The 16,704-nt window shown below is 50.5% G+C and overlaps 1 protein-coding gene across 2 annotated transcripts in view; it reads left to right on the top strand.

Moving 5' to 3' along the window:
- The first annotated feature begins 14,962 nt into the window (after positions 1-14,962).
- Positions 14,963-16,704, top strand: part of Slc24a4 (solute carrier family 24 member 4) — a 125,380-nt gene continuing 123,638 nt past the window's right edge. For both annotated transcript variants that reach the window (XM_055593065.1, XM_055593062.1), the window contains exon 1: positions 14,963-15,092. In XM_055593065.1, coding sequence (XP_055449040.1) covers positions 14,963-15,092 — 130 coding nt within the window. The remainder of the gene's footprint in view (positions 15,093-16,704) is intronic.

Genomic DNA, 16,704 nt, shown 5'->3' with positions numbered 1-16,704 from the left:
CTTGTGCCCAGCCTCCTGCCGACATGCTGGGGACTCCAGGCCGACGGGGACAGTTAACTTACCCACTTAACTTACTTGTATCTAGGCCACAAAAGCACATGAGGTTGGGTCACCCCCAGACACAGGAGTGGTTTACAGAGCTTGTAGGTTGTTGGAAGGACACAAACAAAGGAGCTTCCTTGAGGAAACCGACCAGGACCCCAGCCCATCCTCTGAAGGGACCCTGTTAAGGTGACAGAATTAGCAATGCAGCCTCTGTAAGAGGCTCCCTGAGATGTTGGATGAAAGCAGAATGAAAGAGTCAGTGAGGGCCAGAAGTCGAAGGGAAGCAGGTACTTAAACACTAGAAGACGCAACATCCAACTCGAATATAGAGAGTCTATGCCCCAGGGAAGTGGTTGGAAGAGTGATTTTGGAGGATTCAAATGCTGGAAACACGGTCCCTATCTGAGTAGAATTTTATGCAGAGGTGTCCTCGAGGAGCCGCTTGGGCTGGGTGAGGCTCCACTGCTGGGCAGCAGAACCATAGCCTCAGCATCAGGCTCTGCCCAATTGAGGGGTTACCCAAGTCCAAGGGCAGGAGGTGAGAGAAATCAGGTCTGGACCTCAGCCCTGGCACTCCAAAGCACCTCTAAGGGATTCCTCAGCCTGAGCCTACGTTGGCATGGAGAAGGGTGAGCTGTACTCTGGCCCCCATTGCCAACAGCACTACTGTCTGCATTCTTGAGTCTGGGATGTGTTAGGCCCGTGACTCCAGATCCACTCCAGTTCTCTGAAGATGGACTCATTCCTGGGAACTCCCTCTTAGACTCAGGAGCCAGCCATCCCTGACTTAAAAAGGAGGACTTCCATTTCTCTTCCTATCAGCTTGTTTTAGTTAGGATTTCCATTGCTGTGAAGAGATGGCATGACCACGGCATCTCTTATAAAGAAAACGTTTAGTTGGGGCTGGCTTACAGGTTCAGAGGTTTAGTCCATTATCATCATGATGGGAAGCATGGCAGAGTGCAGGCAGACACGGTGCTGGAGGAGCCAAGAGTTCTTCATCTTTATCTGCAGGCAGCAAAAAGGAGACTGTCTACCACACTGAGCGTAGCTTGAGCACAAGAGACCTCAACCCCCGCCCCCAACAGTGACACATTTCCTCCAACAAGACCACCACCTACTCCAATAAAGCCACACCTACTCCACCAAAGCCACACCTAACAGTGCCATTCCCTAGAGGCCAAGCACCACAAAGCTGTTAGCCCCCATTCTTTTGGGATTCTTCCTGTCTGTCTGATCATGAGCTATGAGGCAAGGAAGGGCCTGTCAAGACCCTTAACTTGCTGGAAGGGCCTGTCAGGACCAGGGGCTGCCACCCAATACCTCCTGTGCCCAGAGCATTGGGCAAGGTACCCTGTGATCTTCTTCGTCTTATTACCCAACCAGTCTGCCAACTTTTTTCACAGACAGGTGTATCCAGGTTCCTGGGGGGGCGGGGGGAGAGGTAAACTTGTTTTTCATTTCCTACAAAATCCCTGTGAGGTGAAAATATTTCCATTTCTAAAAGCAGGAGGTGCCAGAGAGATGACTCATCTAACTATCGGCACTTGCAGAAGACCTGAGTTCAGTTCCCAGCACCCACATAGGGCAGCTCATGGCTGCCTGTAACCCTAGTTCCAGGGTATCTGATGCCTTCTTCTGGCCTCTAAGGGCTCCAAGCATGAACATATGTGTGAAAATACACACCTCTAGGCACTCACACATACACATAAAATAAGAGCGTATTTTTCTTTTAAGGTGAGAACCTTTGCTTAGCATGCTAGCGGGCACCAGTGAGGGCAGAACTGGGATTTGAACATTGGTTGTTTTTTACTCCAAACTATACTCTCTGCCTTCAATTAAAAAAAAAAAAACAAACTAAAAAAAAATTAACTATGGTTAAACATTTGGTACATATAAAGGAATATATAGTTATAAGGTGTAACAATAAACGCTCTCCCTGTCACGAATGGATGTCTTCCAAATCCCTGTCTTCCAAATGGATGGTACCAAGAATCTGCCAGAGACTAGGCAAATATCTGTAACCATTAGTCCCTTGACACCCTGAGCAGATATTTCATCTTCTGCATATTGACAGAAACACAGAGGTGTTGAGCTCCCAGCCTTACGAGAGTCCCTGGCAGGGAGATACGGCCTGGGAAGTCACGCCTGTTCTGATTGACCCTCTGAGCCCTCAGTTTCCACAGGGGGCTGCTCCTTCCTCCCTCTGGGAACATTCTTGAAAATGTAGGTCCCAAAGCTGCCTCCCAGACCTTGTGAATAAGAATTGACAGGACTGAAAGCTCCTACCCGAAATTCTCCAGATGACTTTAATATAGTTGGCCCACGGGTGGGGGTGTGGCTGTCTAAGCATCTGCCATCTTGGGTAACCTGGAGAGGAGGACAGAGCTTCAGGCATGCCTACTTACCCTGTGTTGCATCTGGCTTTGCTGCTGGGTCATGGGTGATCTGTAGCCCTCTGGTGCGTGGGTGGAGTAGGGGAGGGTGTTTTGGCACTTTCCTGACCAAAAACAGTAACAAACCACTGATCTTTCTCCAGGCCAAGGGCACACTATCCTGAAGGCTGAGCTTGTCACATATAATCAAGGTCACTTAATAGAGCAGTATTGAAGGTTTCTGGTGCTTGGTGTATGTAAAGTCAGATACACCTACCTAGAGAGACAACAGAAGGCTGGCCTTCAACATCCCTGTGAAATTCAGCTGCCGCCCAGCTGTCACCCAGTTCTGCACAGCAGGGACAGCTGGGAATTCTGCGCATGACTGCCTCTCAGTGGTAGGGTACTCCGTGGGGTGGGCGTCCAGTCACTGCTCTTGCGTGGCTTACAGTGCAGTGAGTTCAGCAGCAGGTGTGTCCATGGAGACATGAATGGGACGTTTGGCTTACCCTGACAGTGTGGACAGTTCATCAACCAGGGGGGAGCTTTCATTTCCCCGTGACTAGACTGACATTATAGACCCCATGACTCCCATTTAAGCCATCCATACAGTGTGCAAAGCCAGACCTCTGACTTTGTCCAAATTCCTTATGAGTGGGATGGCTTATTGTCACACAGTCCCTTCCTACTGGAAATGGGGACTGGCGGGCAATGACCCTGGAATCTCAGGTCCTTTTCAAATGAGTCCCCTGGCTATAACATATGTGAACCCTGTGTCTGGAGGTTCAACTCTTAGAGCTGGAGAGAGCCTCACCTGCAGAATCAAGAGCTTTGGGTTGCTCTGTTTAACCAGCTACACATGCAGGGCAGTTTCTTCCTATTTTTTAAGAAAAGGCCAGGCACACAGTCAGTGGCCACCTGCCCAGTAATGTGATATTCCATTTACAACAGCCCAAGAGCGTAGCTTGTACGTGTTAATATTGGATTATTTCTCTTCATGGTTAGCTGCCTCCTCACTTCACTGTTTCCATAGCAACACTCCTCAAACACCACTTCCTACTCTGAATACACAATGTAAACAATCTGCTGTTGAACATTTCCCAATTTAGGGGATTGGAGCCAAAGCTGAGAGGCCTGCGATTAGACAGGAAGGTGAGCCGCTGAGAAGCGGGGTGTTGAGGGGTGCCCATAACAGAGCAAGATGCCAGACTGTTCCTGATCACCCTGTTCTTTCTTCGGGGGGACATTTAATACAAGGCTTCGGAGGACTCCCCTTTCATCACTTAGGGACGAGGAGCCTCAGGATCCCAGAAGTGACGTAAGTTGCTCCTATGTCACTCAGCTTGTTATGGACCGTAGCGAGAACTAGGGTTTGTCCGAGAAATGCAAATGCTTTCCCTCCAAGGGTACCCCAGCAGCCCCACCCTAAGCCATGCAGTCAGTGTGGTGCATCTTGGATTCTCTCCTACAGAGCCTGCCCACTGAGCAATTCTTCCTAAGGTCAGCACTGTGTCTGTTGAGTAGTTGGACTGTTTGCCACACCCCAAAGCCCTTCTTGGGCCTGCTTTCATGGGGTCTTAGAGCTTCGGGAGTTGTATTTCTCTGCTGAAGAAAGTGGGGACTCAGCCTGCTGTCCCAAAACAGCTTAGGACCCTGCTCCAGGCTTTGCTATTTTCCTTTTTATCAAAGGAGCTATTTTGGTTTCCAGTCTCACCCACACATAGTAGTGTCCATGATTTCCACATCTTTAGAAGCAAGGAAACACTGTTTTTTCTTCTCTTTTTTTTTTCCCCAAGTAGGAAAAAAAAAAAAAAAGAAACTCTCGGACCATATTCTTTCAACTTCTTAGCAACCCTTAGCATTCTTTGACTTCTGAGCAAATTGTCACATGACTTCTGTGTCTTTAGCAATGAGACAAAGGACACTCATGGCCTCAGGAAGTTCATGAAAGGCTCACCAAGTATGTTGGAGAAAATACTAGTGCCTGGCTGGGGGATGGGCACTGTCAGGTGGTGGTGAAAAGGTTATCCACCTAGCTGCTAGCCAGACTTTGGAGCAGGGGGAGGAGTGGAGAAGCTCATCAATGGAAGATTTTAAACAAGTGGCAGCCACTTACTGGTACAGAGCAGCTGCCACCCTTGCTGTGTCCTGGGAGACCCTCGGTCTGCTCCACTCACTGCCACCCAAACGTTGCTGCCCTGGTATGGGATTTGTCTGCTGTCTATCATCCTAAGGATGGCCCATCAGGTATACCCGGAGACAGCAGCTGGAGTCACTAGGAACTCTCAGAGGGTCCCCAAGGGGTAGGCCTGCCCCTTGCTGCTTATTCTTAGCAGGTCCTACTGATGTCTCTGTCATGAGAATCCTCTCAGGTTCCCAGAATGTTGCACATGAGATGAAATTTACAAGCCTGTTAGGGCTTCAAGGTGTGAAGACCCGAAAGAAAAGGGAACATTAAACCTAGGTAGTAAATGAAGGTCTGTGCTTAGCCTCTCAGACACAGACTGTGCTTTCTGCTCTGCAGCTTCCTTTCAGAAAAACAAAACAAAATAAGACCCTTACTGAGGGGTTAAAAGAGCTCTGAAACAGAAGATTGAGCTCACACACCCAATTCCACAACTGTCTCACTGCCACCCTGAGAAAGTTGTTTCCCTTCCTTGAGCCTCAGTTTCCCTGACTGTAAAGTCCAGGGGCTAGTTTGACCTCACAGTCTTTAAACACCAGTTCTATATGGATACTGGGTGGTAAGAGGAGCAAAAAGGACCCTGGTGAGCAAAAAGGACCCTGGTGACATAGGTTTGGAAATGCCAGATGCAGCAAAATAGAAGATGGCCTGCCATGAATCTCCTCAGCACATGCGGTCCACGTCCCCCAGGGTGACAGAGCATGTAGCGTGGCCAAAATTGTGAAAATAAATTTGGTTCCGTAGTAATTTGGAGATGAGCACATCCCAGATGAGACTGCGATGTTTCAATGGGAATAGGAGGGTCTACATGACAGAAAAGGAAGACGAAAGAGAAAACAAGGTGTGTGGGATGGGGGTGGGAAGCGAGCAGTGACGCCATCTCAGAAGGACTGTGACATTCTTAACTTCTGTCCCAGCCCTGGTGTGAATGTTCTAAAAGTCACCACGAGGCTCTTCATTATGAAACTCAGCTCCTGAATATTGATGCTCCATGGCAGAGAGAAAATTACCTCCATATCCAAGAGTCTATCTCTTACAGGTCACCAGGCTCCATTTATTAAATCACCGCTCAAGGGCATGCGTTTCTCTCTTGCTCAATGACACAGGCTGCTCACCAGGGGCTGCCTCTGTGTGGGCTGAGAAGCGGAGGAATGGTGGCAAGGACCTCTGCCTTCCATTGCAGAGCACAATATACATGTGGTGAGTAAAACACACACACGCAAACGCACATGCACGCAAGCATGCACGCATGCACAGCCCAGAGTGGCTAAGAGAAGGTTCCTAGGAACCAAGGCACACAAGGTGAGAAGCCTCAGCAGGGAATTCTAAGGCAGAGTCTTGAGGTTTACCTGTCCGCCATCTGCAGCCTTTTGCATACTAGTCTTTGAGACAGAACGCTAATAATAAGTTTATATACTATATTTGCCAGCAGCCCAAGGGATTAGCATTCTCTGGGCTTCAATGGCCTCATGACTACTCACATGCGTGGCCTACAGGATGATGGTTTTAGCCGCTGGTGATCGGCAGGACACAAGTTAGTTTGCTCTCAGAACCAGCTCTTTTCTGTCCCCACTTTGAGATCTTCAAAGCATTTGCATTTTCCTATCCGGAATGGCTCTGTCTAGGAGCAAGTAGTAAGAATTTGTTGTAGAATTTGTCCTTTAAACCTGGTTTAAAAGAAGGGAGGGGGCAAAGAGGAGTCCCCACAGCGAACCAAGAGCATCCATCAGAAATCCTTTAAATTAAATTAAAACGCTGAATCATTCGGATCCATCCCATTGCATAACAGCCATTAAAGTATTAGCATTACTTTGGGGGCTACTCTGTTATGCAAGCTACTGCTAAATCTCCTCTGGGCCTTTAAAAAAAATTCCCCCAAAGAGTTGTTGCTTGCTAAGTTATTTTGAAATGGGCTGTGTCTGTGTTCCCCCTAGCCTTCTATTCCGTTTGTGGCCTCCGTGCAAGGATGGCAGATTTCGCAGAAGTTGGGACCTAGCATTCAAGAGGTGCACGGTATCTTAATACTTCCCTGGGTCTGCAGCTCCATCAGCGGCTGTTTGTCCCCCAGCACAAGAGGCAACAAATGCTTGCACTCAAACTCTGACTGTACGGCATGTCTCCTTGCTCTGTACTTCTTGACCTGTTTTCCCATCTGCAAGTAGAGAGCTGGGATGAGGAGGGTCATTCTTGGCAAGATGACTAGGCACCAGAATCTCCAACTCCAGCTTTGTCCCTTACAGTTGTGTGACTTTGGGCAAGTTGCTTAACTATTCAGAGCCTTGGCCTCCTACATCTGCAAACGATGCTCATGATGGTACTCAGCCCACAGCGTTGTCGGGAAGATTCAATGTCTAGATGGGTATCAAAGGCTGTGATGACCGTCTGGCCCAGATCGAGGGCAAATAAATGTGATCTGTGGTTAAAGTGGAACTTGTGGTGGCCCCAGGTGAGATGACTGTGCATGGCAGAAAGCCATCCTCTCATCTCAGGCTTCATTTCCCGTCCTCACAGGCAGCCACGGCCAGGTGGTTGAGTTCCAACCCGAGAGAGCAGAAGAGAAGTCACCATGTCTAGATCTGACCCATCAAAGCCTTCCTGTGAGAGTCCTTACCTTCTTTCCCCCACTGCTGCCTCTACAGGTGGAGGTGTTTCCCTGGAAGCCATGCTGTTAAAGATGGCACGATCACAGGATAGAAGGGACTAGGATGTTCCCACAGCCAGTCGGAGATTAGCCACCTGCTGTACTCCCAGGCTGGACTTTGAGTGAATGAGAAATAAGCTCCCAAAGTGCTAAGTCCGTGAGATTTGAGGGTAGCTAGAGTTCACATAGCAATGTCTTAGGCCAGGAAGCAAGTCTAATGGAACTGAGACACCTTCCCCAAAGAACCAAACCTGGTTGCAAATTGTTCAGTCTCTTAGTTTCTAGTGTCTGATGTTATCTGGGTGACAAACAAAGTACTCCCAGTTCTCTGGATGGGGACACAAGCTTGTCTGTCTGGCAAGTGCTGGCCTGGTACCTGGCGAGCTCTCTGCAGATGGCTGTCCAAGCTGGCCATCTGGGCTGACTGCCCCCACTTGCTGGACAATGGAGCAGCATTTTCTGCCCAGATGCCACAAGGAACTGCTAGGGTTACCCAGGCAGTAGCCCATGTCCAAAATATGTCATTTCAGTCTACAGAGCTTGATCGGTCCCCTGTCATCCTAGCTTGGCTATTCTCAGAGCAGAGCTGAGCAGGGATGTCCACTGTGGGGTCCCCAAACTGGGAAAAGTAAAGTGTTTCCTCATTAAAGCCCAGAACAGACACACTTCCCTGCAAAACATGGGGCCAGGGAGAGCCTCAGCTCAGGACATTGGCTCTGGAGGGGAGTGGCTGGCCAATCTATGCCTGACCCAGAGTGGAAATGCATCTCTCCTGTATCCTAGGTTTGTTTAGGAATTCCTATGTGCAGGCTCTGCCCTTGGTATAGAGTTCCTCCAATACCTTCTCTGCCCTTCTTTCTACCATCATTCTCACCCACGTATTACAGCTCTTCCAGACCAACAGAGAGGCAGAGCTTTTGATTCTTGAGCTGTAACAAAGAAATGAAGAAATATGAAAACAAAATAGAGTGTATTGGCTGAAGATCAAACCCCCTAGCCTCCCTCGCTTTTGGCTTGTACTGGGCATTGATCATAAAGGAAAAAGCCTGGCTTTTGTGCCATGTCACAGCTTGTACTTCAAGAAGAGGCCTAACAACATTATTAGGGGTTTAAATCGTAGCCAAATCCCTTGCCAAATAGCTTTTGCCACCGGCCAGGCATCTTCTCCCTGCCTTGGGTGATAGGAGTTGGGTGAGCAGAGGACCAATGAGTAGAAGATAGTCTGAGGCTGAAAGCTCAAGTCTGGACCCTTCTCTTTCGTAATTCCACATCTCAAGTGGAGGTGAGCAGTGGTCCACTCAAAGTAAAGACGTCTCTCCGTGCCAAGCTGCTCAGCAAGACATTTTCCAGTTTCCCTTTGGTAAGTATGGTCATGTGACCAAGTTTCCACCTGTGGAATACCAGAAGCGTCATGGGGTACTTCTGTGTCCGGGACTTATGACTTGAGATGTTCCTCTGTCCAGCTCTCTTCCACATTCCTATTGGGACAACCCAGGTGCGGTGATGAGTCAGCTGTGATCCTGTAGGTGAAATGTCCAAGGGGATGGCAGAGCCACAAGGTAGAAGGGACTAGGGTACTTGAGTGACAGTGAGAAACCTGAACTTCCAAACCTGCCCTGCTCTTGAAGACTATTGTATTGCTGTTTCATTCTCTCTCTCTCTCCCCTGTCCGTGTGTGTGTGTGTGTGTGTGTGTGTGTGTGTGTGTGTGTGTACATGCATGCATGCGCATCCCTAGAGGCCAGAAGACAGCATCAGATCTCCTGGAACAGACATTACAGGAGGTTGCAAGCTGTCCAGTGTGAGTGCTGGGAACTGAACTTGGATACTCTGGAAGAGCAGCCAATGCTCTAAACCACTGAGCCATCTCTCCAGCCCCCGCCACCTTGTTTGTGACAGGGTTATTTGGGATCCCCATTATATATCCTGGACTAGCTGGCCCACAAGCTTCTGGGGATTTTCCTGTCTTCACCTCCCATCCCACCTTCGGGACATTGGAATTACAGATGACTTTACATAGGCCCTGGGGATCCGAACTCAGGTCCTCATCTTTGAGCAGTAAGCACTTTACCATACAGTGTGCCATCTCCTGGTCTGATTCATGTTCTCTTTGGCACTCTGGCGCTTAATCTCATGGCTGTGTTCTGCCAGTCCTTTCAGTGATAGATTATGGGTAGGTTATGGCGTAGGAAGAAATAGAAGTGTAAAGTGCTCTGTCATTAGGCGCCTCGACAGTGTCTTCTGCATGAACAGTGAGCGTGAGCATTGGTTATTTCTGCATTTAAATCACAGGAACCTGAGGGCCAAGTTTACAAAGTATTTAACAGCTGCATACCTTCATCTAAGGGAAGTGTCATTGTCAGGTAAGTTAAGGATTTGACTTTTGCAACAGTGTCCCCGAGTCGTCCGGGGATGCAGCCACAGGTCCCTGATGACCTTGACCGTGAAGGTGGTAGAAATCTGGGCTGGTGCTGAAGTGACAGTGAGAGTGGCTGACAGGAGACATTCTTTAGCTCCACTGCGCGTGGCCAAACCTGTGTTTTCCTGTTCTGTAAGAGCTTTCGTAGGCACCTCGTGGGCTGGGCACCACAAACTGCAGATAAGACAGCAAGTCCTCACGCACTGGTGGGGGGGGGGGCACCGAACCGTGTGACAGACACACTACGGTGGAGATGCACAGAAGGGCCTTTGGGACAGAGTGGGACCAACTTCAGCAGGAGGAGGAAGGGGTAGGCAGGAAGGGTCTCAGGAGGAAAGGAGGAGGAGAGGCTCTTCACTGATTCGGGCGTCACCAGATGGTCTGTTGCCGAGCTGGAGACCAGCATCCCTGACAGCACTTCTGGAAATCACCCTGGCTTGGTGAGGCCAGGTAACTTGCTCTAGCCAGGTTAGAGCATTTGTAGCCAACACAGGAACCCGAAGGTGTCCTTTCCCCTTGGCATGACAGGAGGCAGTGTTTGCTGCTGTGACCCATCCCAGGGCCCTGTGTGGCCCCACCCCTTGACACACTGCCCTTGACCAACAAACAGCCTGAACTGAAAAGAAACTTACGCTGTTTGCATCATTTGTCCTCATTCCCATAGTGTAATCTGGCCCTTCCGTCCACTGTGACCCCAGGATAGGCTTTACTTAGGAAGGTGCTAGAAATACAAATACTCAGGCCTAACCTGGGGTGATCGAAGCAGAAACTGGAGTAGGGCTCAGCAGGGTAGGTTTTAACAAACCTTCCAGGGGATTCTGGGGCATGAGAAAGTTTGAGAAACTTTGCTTGGCTAAGGCAGAAGGAGGAATCAGAAGTTACAGAGGAAGGGTGGAAAGATGGCTCAGTGGGTAAAGTGCTTGCTGTACAAGCATGAAGGCCTGAGTTCAAATCCCCAGTATGCAAGAGCCACATAAATGTCAGATGTGGTGGCATGCACTTACAACCCCAGTGCTGGGGGTGCGAGGGGATAGGAGACAGTTGGAGCCTTGCAGAGACTGATGCACCTGCATCAATCTGAAGTGATTGATGCGCCAACCAAGGACCACACATGGAGAGGACCTAGACCCCCTGCTCAGATGTAGCTGATTGGCAGCTCAGTCTCCATGTGGATTCCTGAGTAAGGGGAGCAGGGGCTGCCTCTGTCTTGAACTGGGCTGCCTGCTCTTTGATCACTTGCCCCTGGCAATGCGGCCTTATCAGGCCATAGAGGAAGAGGATCCGGGCATTCCTGATGAGCCCCGACAAGCTATGGGCAGATGGCTGGCAAAGAAGGAGAACTCCCCCTTTCAGTGGACTAGGGAAAGGGGATGGGGGAGGGAGGTGGAACTGGGAGGAGTTGAGGGAGGGGGGGCTTCAATTGGGTTATATAATGAATAAATTGTGAAAAAAATTAAAATTAATCTTTTAAAAAGTGGAAAGTGACAGAAGAGACCCATTGTGAATCTTTGGCCTACATATGTACCCGGGTGCACGAATGTACACGCACATTCATATGTGTCCCAAAAAGATAAATTTAGAAAAGTCATAGAGAAGGTCATTCCAGCAAACTTTAAAAACCGGAGTAAAATGCTAATGGAAAGGCAGGATTTATTATGTGGTAGAAAATGATTTTAAAGGAAAGGCAGCCCTGTACCCATCACCCACTGACTGACCTACCCTGTCCAAAGAGCTAAAAACTGTCTAGCTGTGTGGACATCCTTCTACCGTGTGACGTAAAAAAAAAGAAAATGCACTATTGCAGAAAGAGACGCTCAGAGTTCAGTGGTATTGACGCCAGGGCTCAAGATAAACCCAGGAAAGTACTTTCCATTTGTGCCTGTGGCCTAGCTGATTTAGGAAGTGCTCCTGAATGCTTTGAATTTGAAAGGTACATAATATCCAATTCTCTCTTCTGCAGGCTGAGTCATTAGTGCTGTTGCTGAGGCTATTTGGTAATGGGCACTATTTAAATGAAGCAAAAAAAAAAAAAGTACAATTTCAAACGAATTGCTTTTTAAACTGTCAAATAAAAGGAACCCATTTGTGCATGTGAGATCATTCCAAGGATTCTAACTATTAACTGAAGGCAGTTGAAAAATGTCAACGAGAAGTGTTCTATTATAGGGCTGGCTGACTGTTTCCAGGTGGAAACTAATGACTCCTTTGACTTGATCTGGACTCGAAACTTTCTATTTTCATTCGTCCTATGTGAACCTCAGAGATGCATATTTTAGGTATTAAACCTTACAAACAAGCTGCTGGGCTTATTTATTTGCCTGCTTGAGTTTTGCTACTGTTGCTTTCTCTAATGCCACAGGAGTGATGTCTCAGATACCAGGTATTGCTGTATTATCAGTCAAGCCTTTCCTCTGTCTTAAATTGGGTATCAAGGGCCCTTGCCAAGCAGCTTTTCAAACAGCCTATTTAACGGTTTCTTCTTCCCTTTGTTATCGATGAATTCATCCTTGTCTAGTGTAGTCAGTGAGAAGGAAAGTCTGAAGATGCATAAAAAGTAACTCTGCAGTCTTCACTGCCTATGTTTAGTAGCTAGCACCAAACTAGAGGATGAGCTGGTGAGACACCACTACAGACCAGACAGAATTCCAGATTACTCTAACAAGGCCACCTTAGCTCTTTCCATTTCATACCCTCTAGGGCTTTCCATGTGATTAGTGTTGTGTCCATGCCTTCAGTATCTTGGTAATGTCCTTTATGTTGGTAAATTATCCCGTGCTTTTCTGAGTTCTCTGAGAAGTTGGAAGTGGGCTGTCATTTCCTGCTTCAGACCCAACCAGGTTTTCATCTCAAGATCCCGTCTGGGGATGCGCTTCCCTCCCCCAACTCTGTGATAGGGAGGGAAAAAGCAGTAAAATGCCCAAGAATAAACACATTGTGTCTTTAAGAGCAGCTAGAAGGTAACCCCTTTCCAAAGATGTTACTATTGTTTATCACATGGTATAAAAATGCCTGCAGTGAGATCCAAGCTCCGGAAGCTCATCCAGGAAGAGAAAGCTCAACTAAGAACTGCAGTTGACTGCCTCGGCTTCCCCGGTCACTTTCTGCTGGGTGTTTGTAAGCCTCAGATCTGATGATGTTTTGCTACACATCTACCAACTGGTCTGCCTTCCATTTGTTCTTTTCCTTTTTTTTTTTTTTCTTTTCTATACTTAATAAACTCACCCATTCTCCTGACCATATTGAGTAGTGTAGAAATGAAGATGCTGAAACAGTGATCCCCACCCCTGCCCCTCCAGGTACCTTACCTGTGTCCCCTATGCTTGGCTAACAAATGTAAAATGTCATTGCCTATGATGTACAAAGGAGCCTTGCAGGTAATGGCCGGCTGGAGAAGGCATTCAGGACAGTCCCCAGAAGGGAACTTCTCACACTTGACTGTGCCCAAGGCCTTCAGGGGACCTGGTTAAAAATGCACCTTCTTGCTCAGTAGAGCTAGGGTGCCTGCATGTCTCCTGAGCTCCCAGGCAATGCCTTTGGCTGCTGCGAACCACAGCGTGGCCTAATGAGCAGCAAGGGAATGCTTGGCTCTCTCTGCAAAATACTGACTTCCCGCTTAACAGGCATGTATCTGAGGGACAGCCCCCTCCCCTGAAGCCTTTCAGGGTTCCTTGAAAGCAGACACTGGGTCTTCATACCCGTTGTTGTTGTTTTGTTTCTTGGCTGGCTGGCGCTTGGCACAGGACCCGCGCATGCTGGGTATGTATTTATTTAATTAAACAGAGTTGGCCTTGATCCAAAAATGGTTTTAAGTGGCCTTAACCCCTAGTAGGCCCTAGATCGGCACAGGACAGAAATGGCAGAGCAGGAAGTGTGAGAGATCTTTTTGGGCAGAGGTCCCCTCCACTTGTCCGCACCTGGATGACACCTCCGTTAAATTTCACTCCTGCCACCTTTAAAAAGAGGTTTGCACTAGGGAGCCGAGAGGAAAAACAAACCCGAACCAGAAAGCACTGCGAAGCTGTAAGATTGCAAAACATCAAAAGCTCGCAACTGTTGACCACGGAGCCGCTGAAATGCCAGGTTTCTCCCTCTGCCAGATTACTAGCTTTTTGTAGGTCGATGTTGCACAGGTCCCCAGTTATCCCAGAGAGCCCTGCAGTAACCGGTCCCGGCGGGCGTCGGTTGGCTTGGTGCAAGCCTGTTTGTTAGCGCTGAGCGAGCAATTAAGCTGCTTGTACAGTGGCGGCTACTCGGGGTAGTGGTGGTGACCGCTTTGGGTCGCTCGCTCGCTCGCAGGCTCGTGGGGAGCCGGGACTCGAGCGAGAGAGCTCTACAGAAACCCTAGTTATGAGAGTCCTGGCGGTGCCATAACCTGTTCCTCACTACAGCAACCACAGATGCTAAAGACTCATTTAGGCTTGGTAGGGTTAGAGGGGGGGAGAAGGGGGGCAAGGAAAGGGGATTATGCTGGTCAGTAGTTGGGCCTCCCCAGGGGGAAGGGAGAGGCGCACTGGGAGAGCGCCCTAGGGGAGGTGTGCTCGTGCAGGGGAGGGAGGGTGAGAGGCGGGAGGGCTGGAGGGGAGGAGTAGGGAGGCGAGAGCAGCTTGCGGGAGGCGCCACGGCCTCGCAGACGCAGGCGCCGGCCGCCGAGGAGCCAGAGAGAAAGTTCCCCGGGGCAGTTCGCCCGCCGGAGGGCCCGAGCTGCAGTCGCTGGCCGAGGGGGTCTCAAGTCCCGCGTGCGCAGCGCGCCGTCCCCCTGCACGCACTTGGCCGCCCGGGCTCTGCTTCCCGAGGAGCAGAGGAGCCTCGCGGGCGGGCAGCCGGGGCGGCCGGGGCTAAACTTGGATTAGGAGGATGCTGCGAGTGGGCGCCGCGGCGCTGGGCGCGGGGGCGCTCGCCAAGCTCTGATCGCTCCCGGCGGGCTCGGAGCGCGCCGAGGCTCAGCGGGCAGGTAGCGGCTCCAAGCGCCCGGACTGCGCCAAGCCTGCCAGCCAGGGCCGCCAGCGCCGCGGTGCAGGCGTCGTCTCCTCGCCAAGGAGTCATGGTGCGCGCAGCGCGCACGCCCCGCGTGGAACTCTGAGCTCCGGCCGTGCAGAGTGCCCCCTCCTCCGGCATCTCCACCAGGGCTTCCCGCGCTCGCCCTGCCCACGGACCATGAAGCTATCGCCCCGGAGCCCCTAGCCTCTGAGGTGCGTGCGCATCGCCCCGCTGCAGCCCCAGCGCCGCTGGGCCACAGACAGCGCTCCAACCTCTGAAGCTAGCTAGGCATCTTCTCCCGGGAACGCCGGGCGCACCGAGATGGCGCTCCGTGGACCCCTCCGGCCGCGCAAAGTTCGCAGGAGGCGAGAGATGCTGCCGCAGCAAGTTGGCTTCGTATGCGCCGTGCTGGCGCTGGTGTGCTGTGCGTCCGGCCTCTTCGGAAGCTTGGGTAGGTGTGGGGACGGATGGTCTCCACCCGGGGAGTTAGGGGGGCTTGAGCTGGGAAGTCTCAGGACGGCTCTAGCTCCTTCTCTGCCAGATTGGTCCCCAGGGGTTCCCCCTCCCCGCCTGGCGAGTAGAGCGCACCCAGGAGGGCTGAGCCACGCGCTGGACTGTGGCGACCGTTCCGCTGAACTGCTCAAGTTCCCTGGGGGCTCTGGACGCGGCTGTAGGTGTGTGTTCCTGGGACCGAAGCCTGCACATCTGTCCCTAGCGTGCGCACGCAGTGGGCAACTCACGGCGGCCCAGGCAGGGGTAAATTCTCTTGCTTTGGGGTGCGTGAAACTGAGCGGCCCGATTCCTTGTTTTGCATAGCTCCGTCCCCCAGAGACGCAGATTCTCAGGCTGGGTCTCTGCTCTTCCCCTTGCACCTGTCTGCTTCAAATGGGTAGCCTGGTTTTCCTCCCCAACCTCAAACGGAGCGAGGCAGTCTCTTCCCGCGGGAGATTGCTGCCATGTTCCAGCGTCGCTTCTCTTAACTCTGCTTAATCCCCACGGAAAGGGAGGGCTGGCGTGCAGAACCGTGGTCTACACTCCTCCAGGCAGAAGGCGGCCCCGGGGTCTGTTAAGACAAGCAAATTTCAGGCGGAGTGGGGAAAGAAAAGAAACTTATAAAATGTTTATTTCGGGGGGGGGAGGGGATTTGGGCTCCTGTTTAACCTTTAAAGGGCATTTATCGCTTAGATAGTTCAGAAGTGGGTGCTGTGAACATTTGGGGTGTCTCTCGTGTGAAATAAACGTCAAGTTAGCCACCGAGGCAGAGGCCAGCGGAGGGAGGGCACCTTTCTGAGTGTTTAGAAAGGCCGTTAACATAGCGTCTTGGGACCATTTAGAGATCTGAACGGGTGATGTAGAAAGGCAAAGGAAACCTGGTTAAACTTTCTTTTTAAAAAGAGACACCGCTGTCTTTCAACACAAGACTGTGCTTTGGGAATAGAAGGCTGAGGAGTGGCTCATTTCTAAAGAGATCCAGAAAGTTTATTTTTAACACCTCACTAGCCAGGGCTTTGCAGCTGGACAATTAAACAGAAGAAATAACAAGCTGTGCAGGCTGTGAGACGCAGGCGTTCTGGAGGGGCCACAACGGAGAGCACTGGGACAGGTAAATGGAGAGTTAAGGTGTAGTCTGAAAGCCAGAACTGTTTTATTGCCTAGAGCAGGAGTTAGCTTCCGGAGCTTACTATCTGCGCAGAGGCCTTCTCTGATATGGCTCTGTGTGACACCCCTGGACCACAGCATGACAGCGTGGTCCCATGGACTCTCAATCTCCACCTTGCACCTACGGAATCAGAGTTTCATTTTGAGCGGAACCCTGGGTGAGGTGTGTACACACTTGGCCAAGCACACACATTTGGGCGTCCGAGGGTGGGGACTACCTGAGCGGGTTTCCTGAGAAAGGGTTTAATGCTCCTATTGAAATCCTTTGTTGTGTGGAGATGGAAAGGTAGAGGCAGCTGAGACCGGCTAGGTCTTTGTCCAAGGTCAATCACACAGCGAGTGACCCATGTGAGACTGGCAACAATGGATTAGAGCCAGGAAGCAGCATTCTGGGTGCAGGCAGG

This window comes from Psammomys obesus, unplaced genomic scaffold (assembly GCF_907164565.1).
Source record: "Psammomys obesus unplaced genomic scaffold, mPsaObe1.curated_primary_1811, whole genome shotgun sequence".
Classification (NCBI taxonomy): domain Eukaryota; kingdom Metazoa; phylum Chordata; class Mammalia; order Rodentia; family Muridae; genus Psammomys; species Psammomys obesus.
This window is presented reverse-complemented; position numbering and strand designations above follow the sequence as displayed.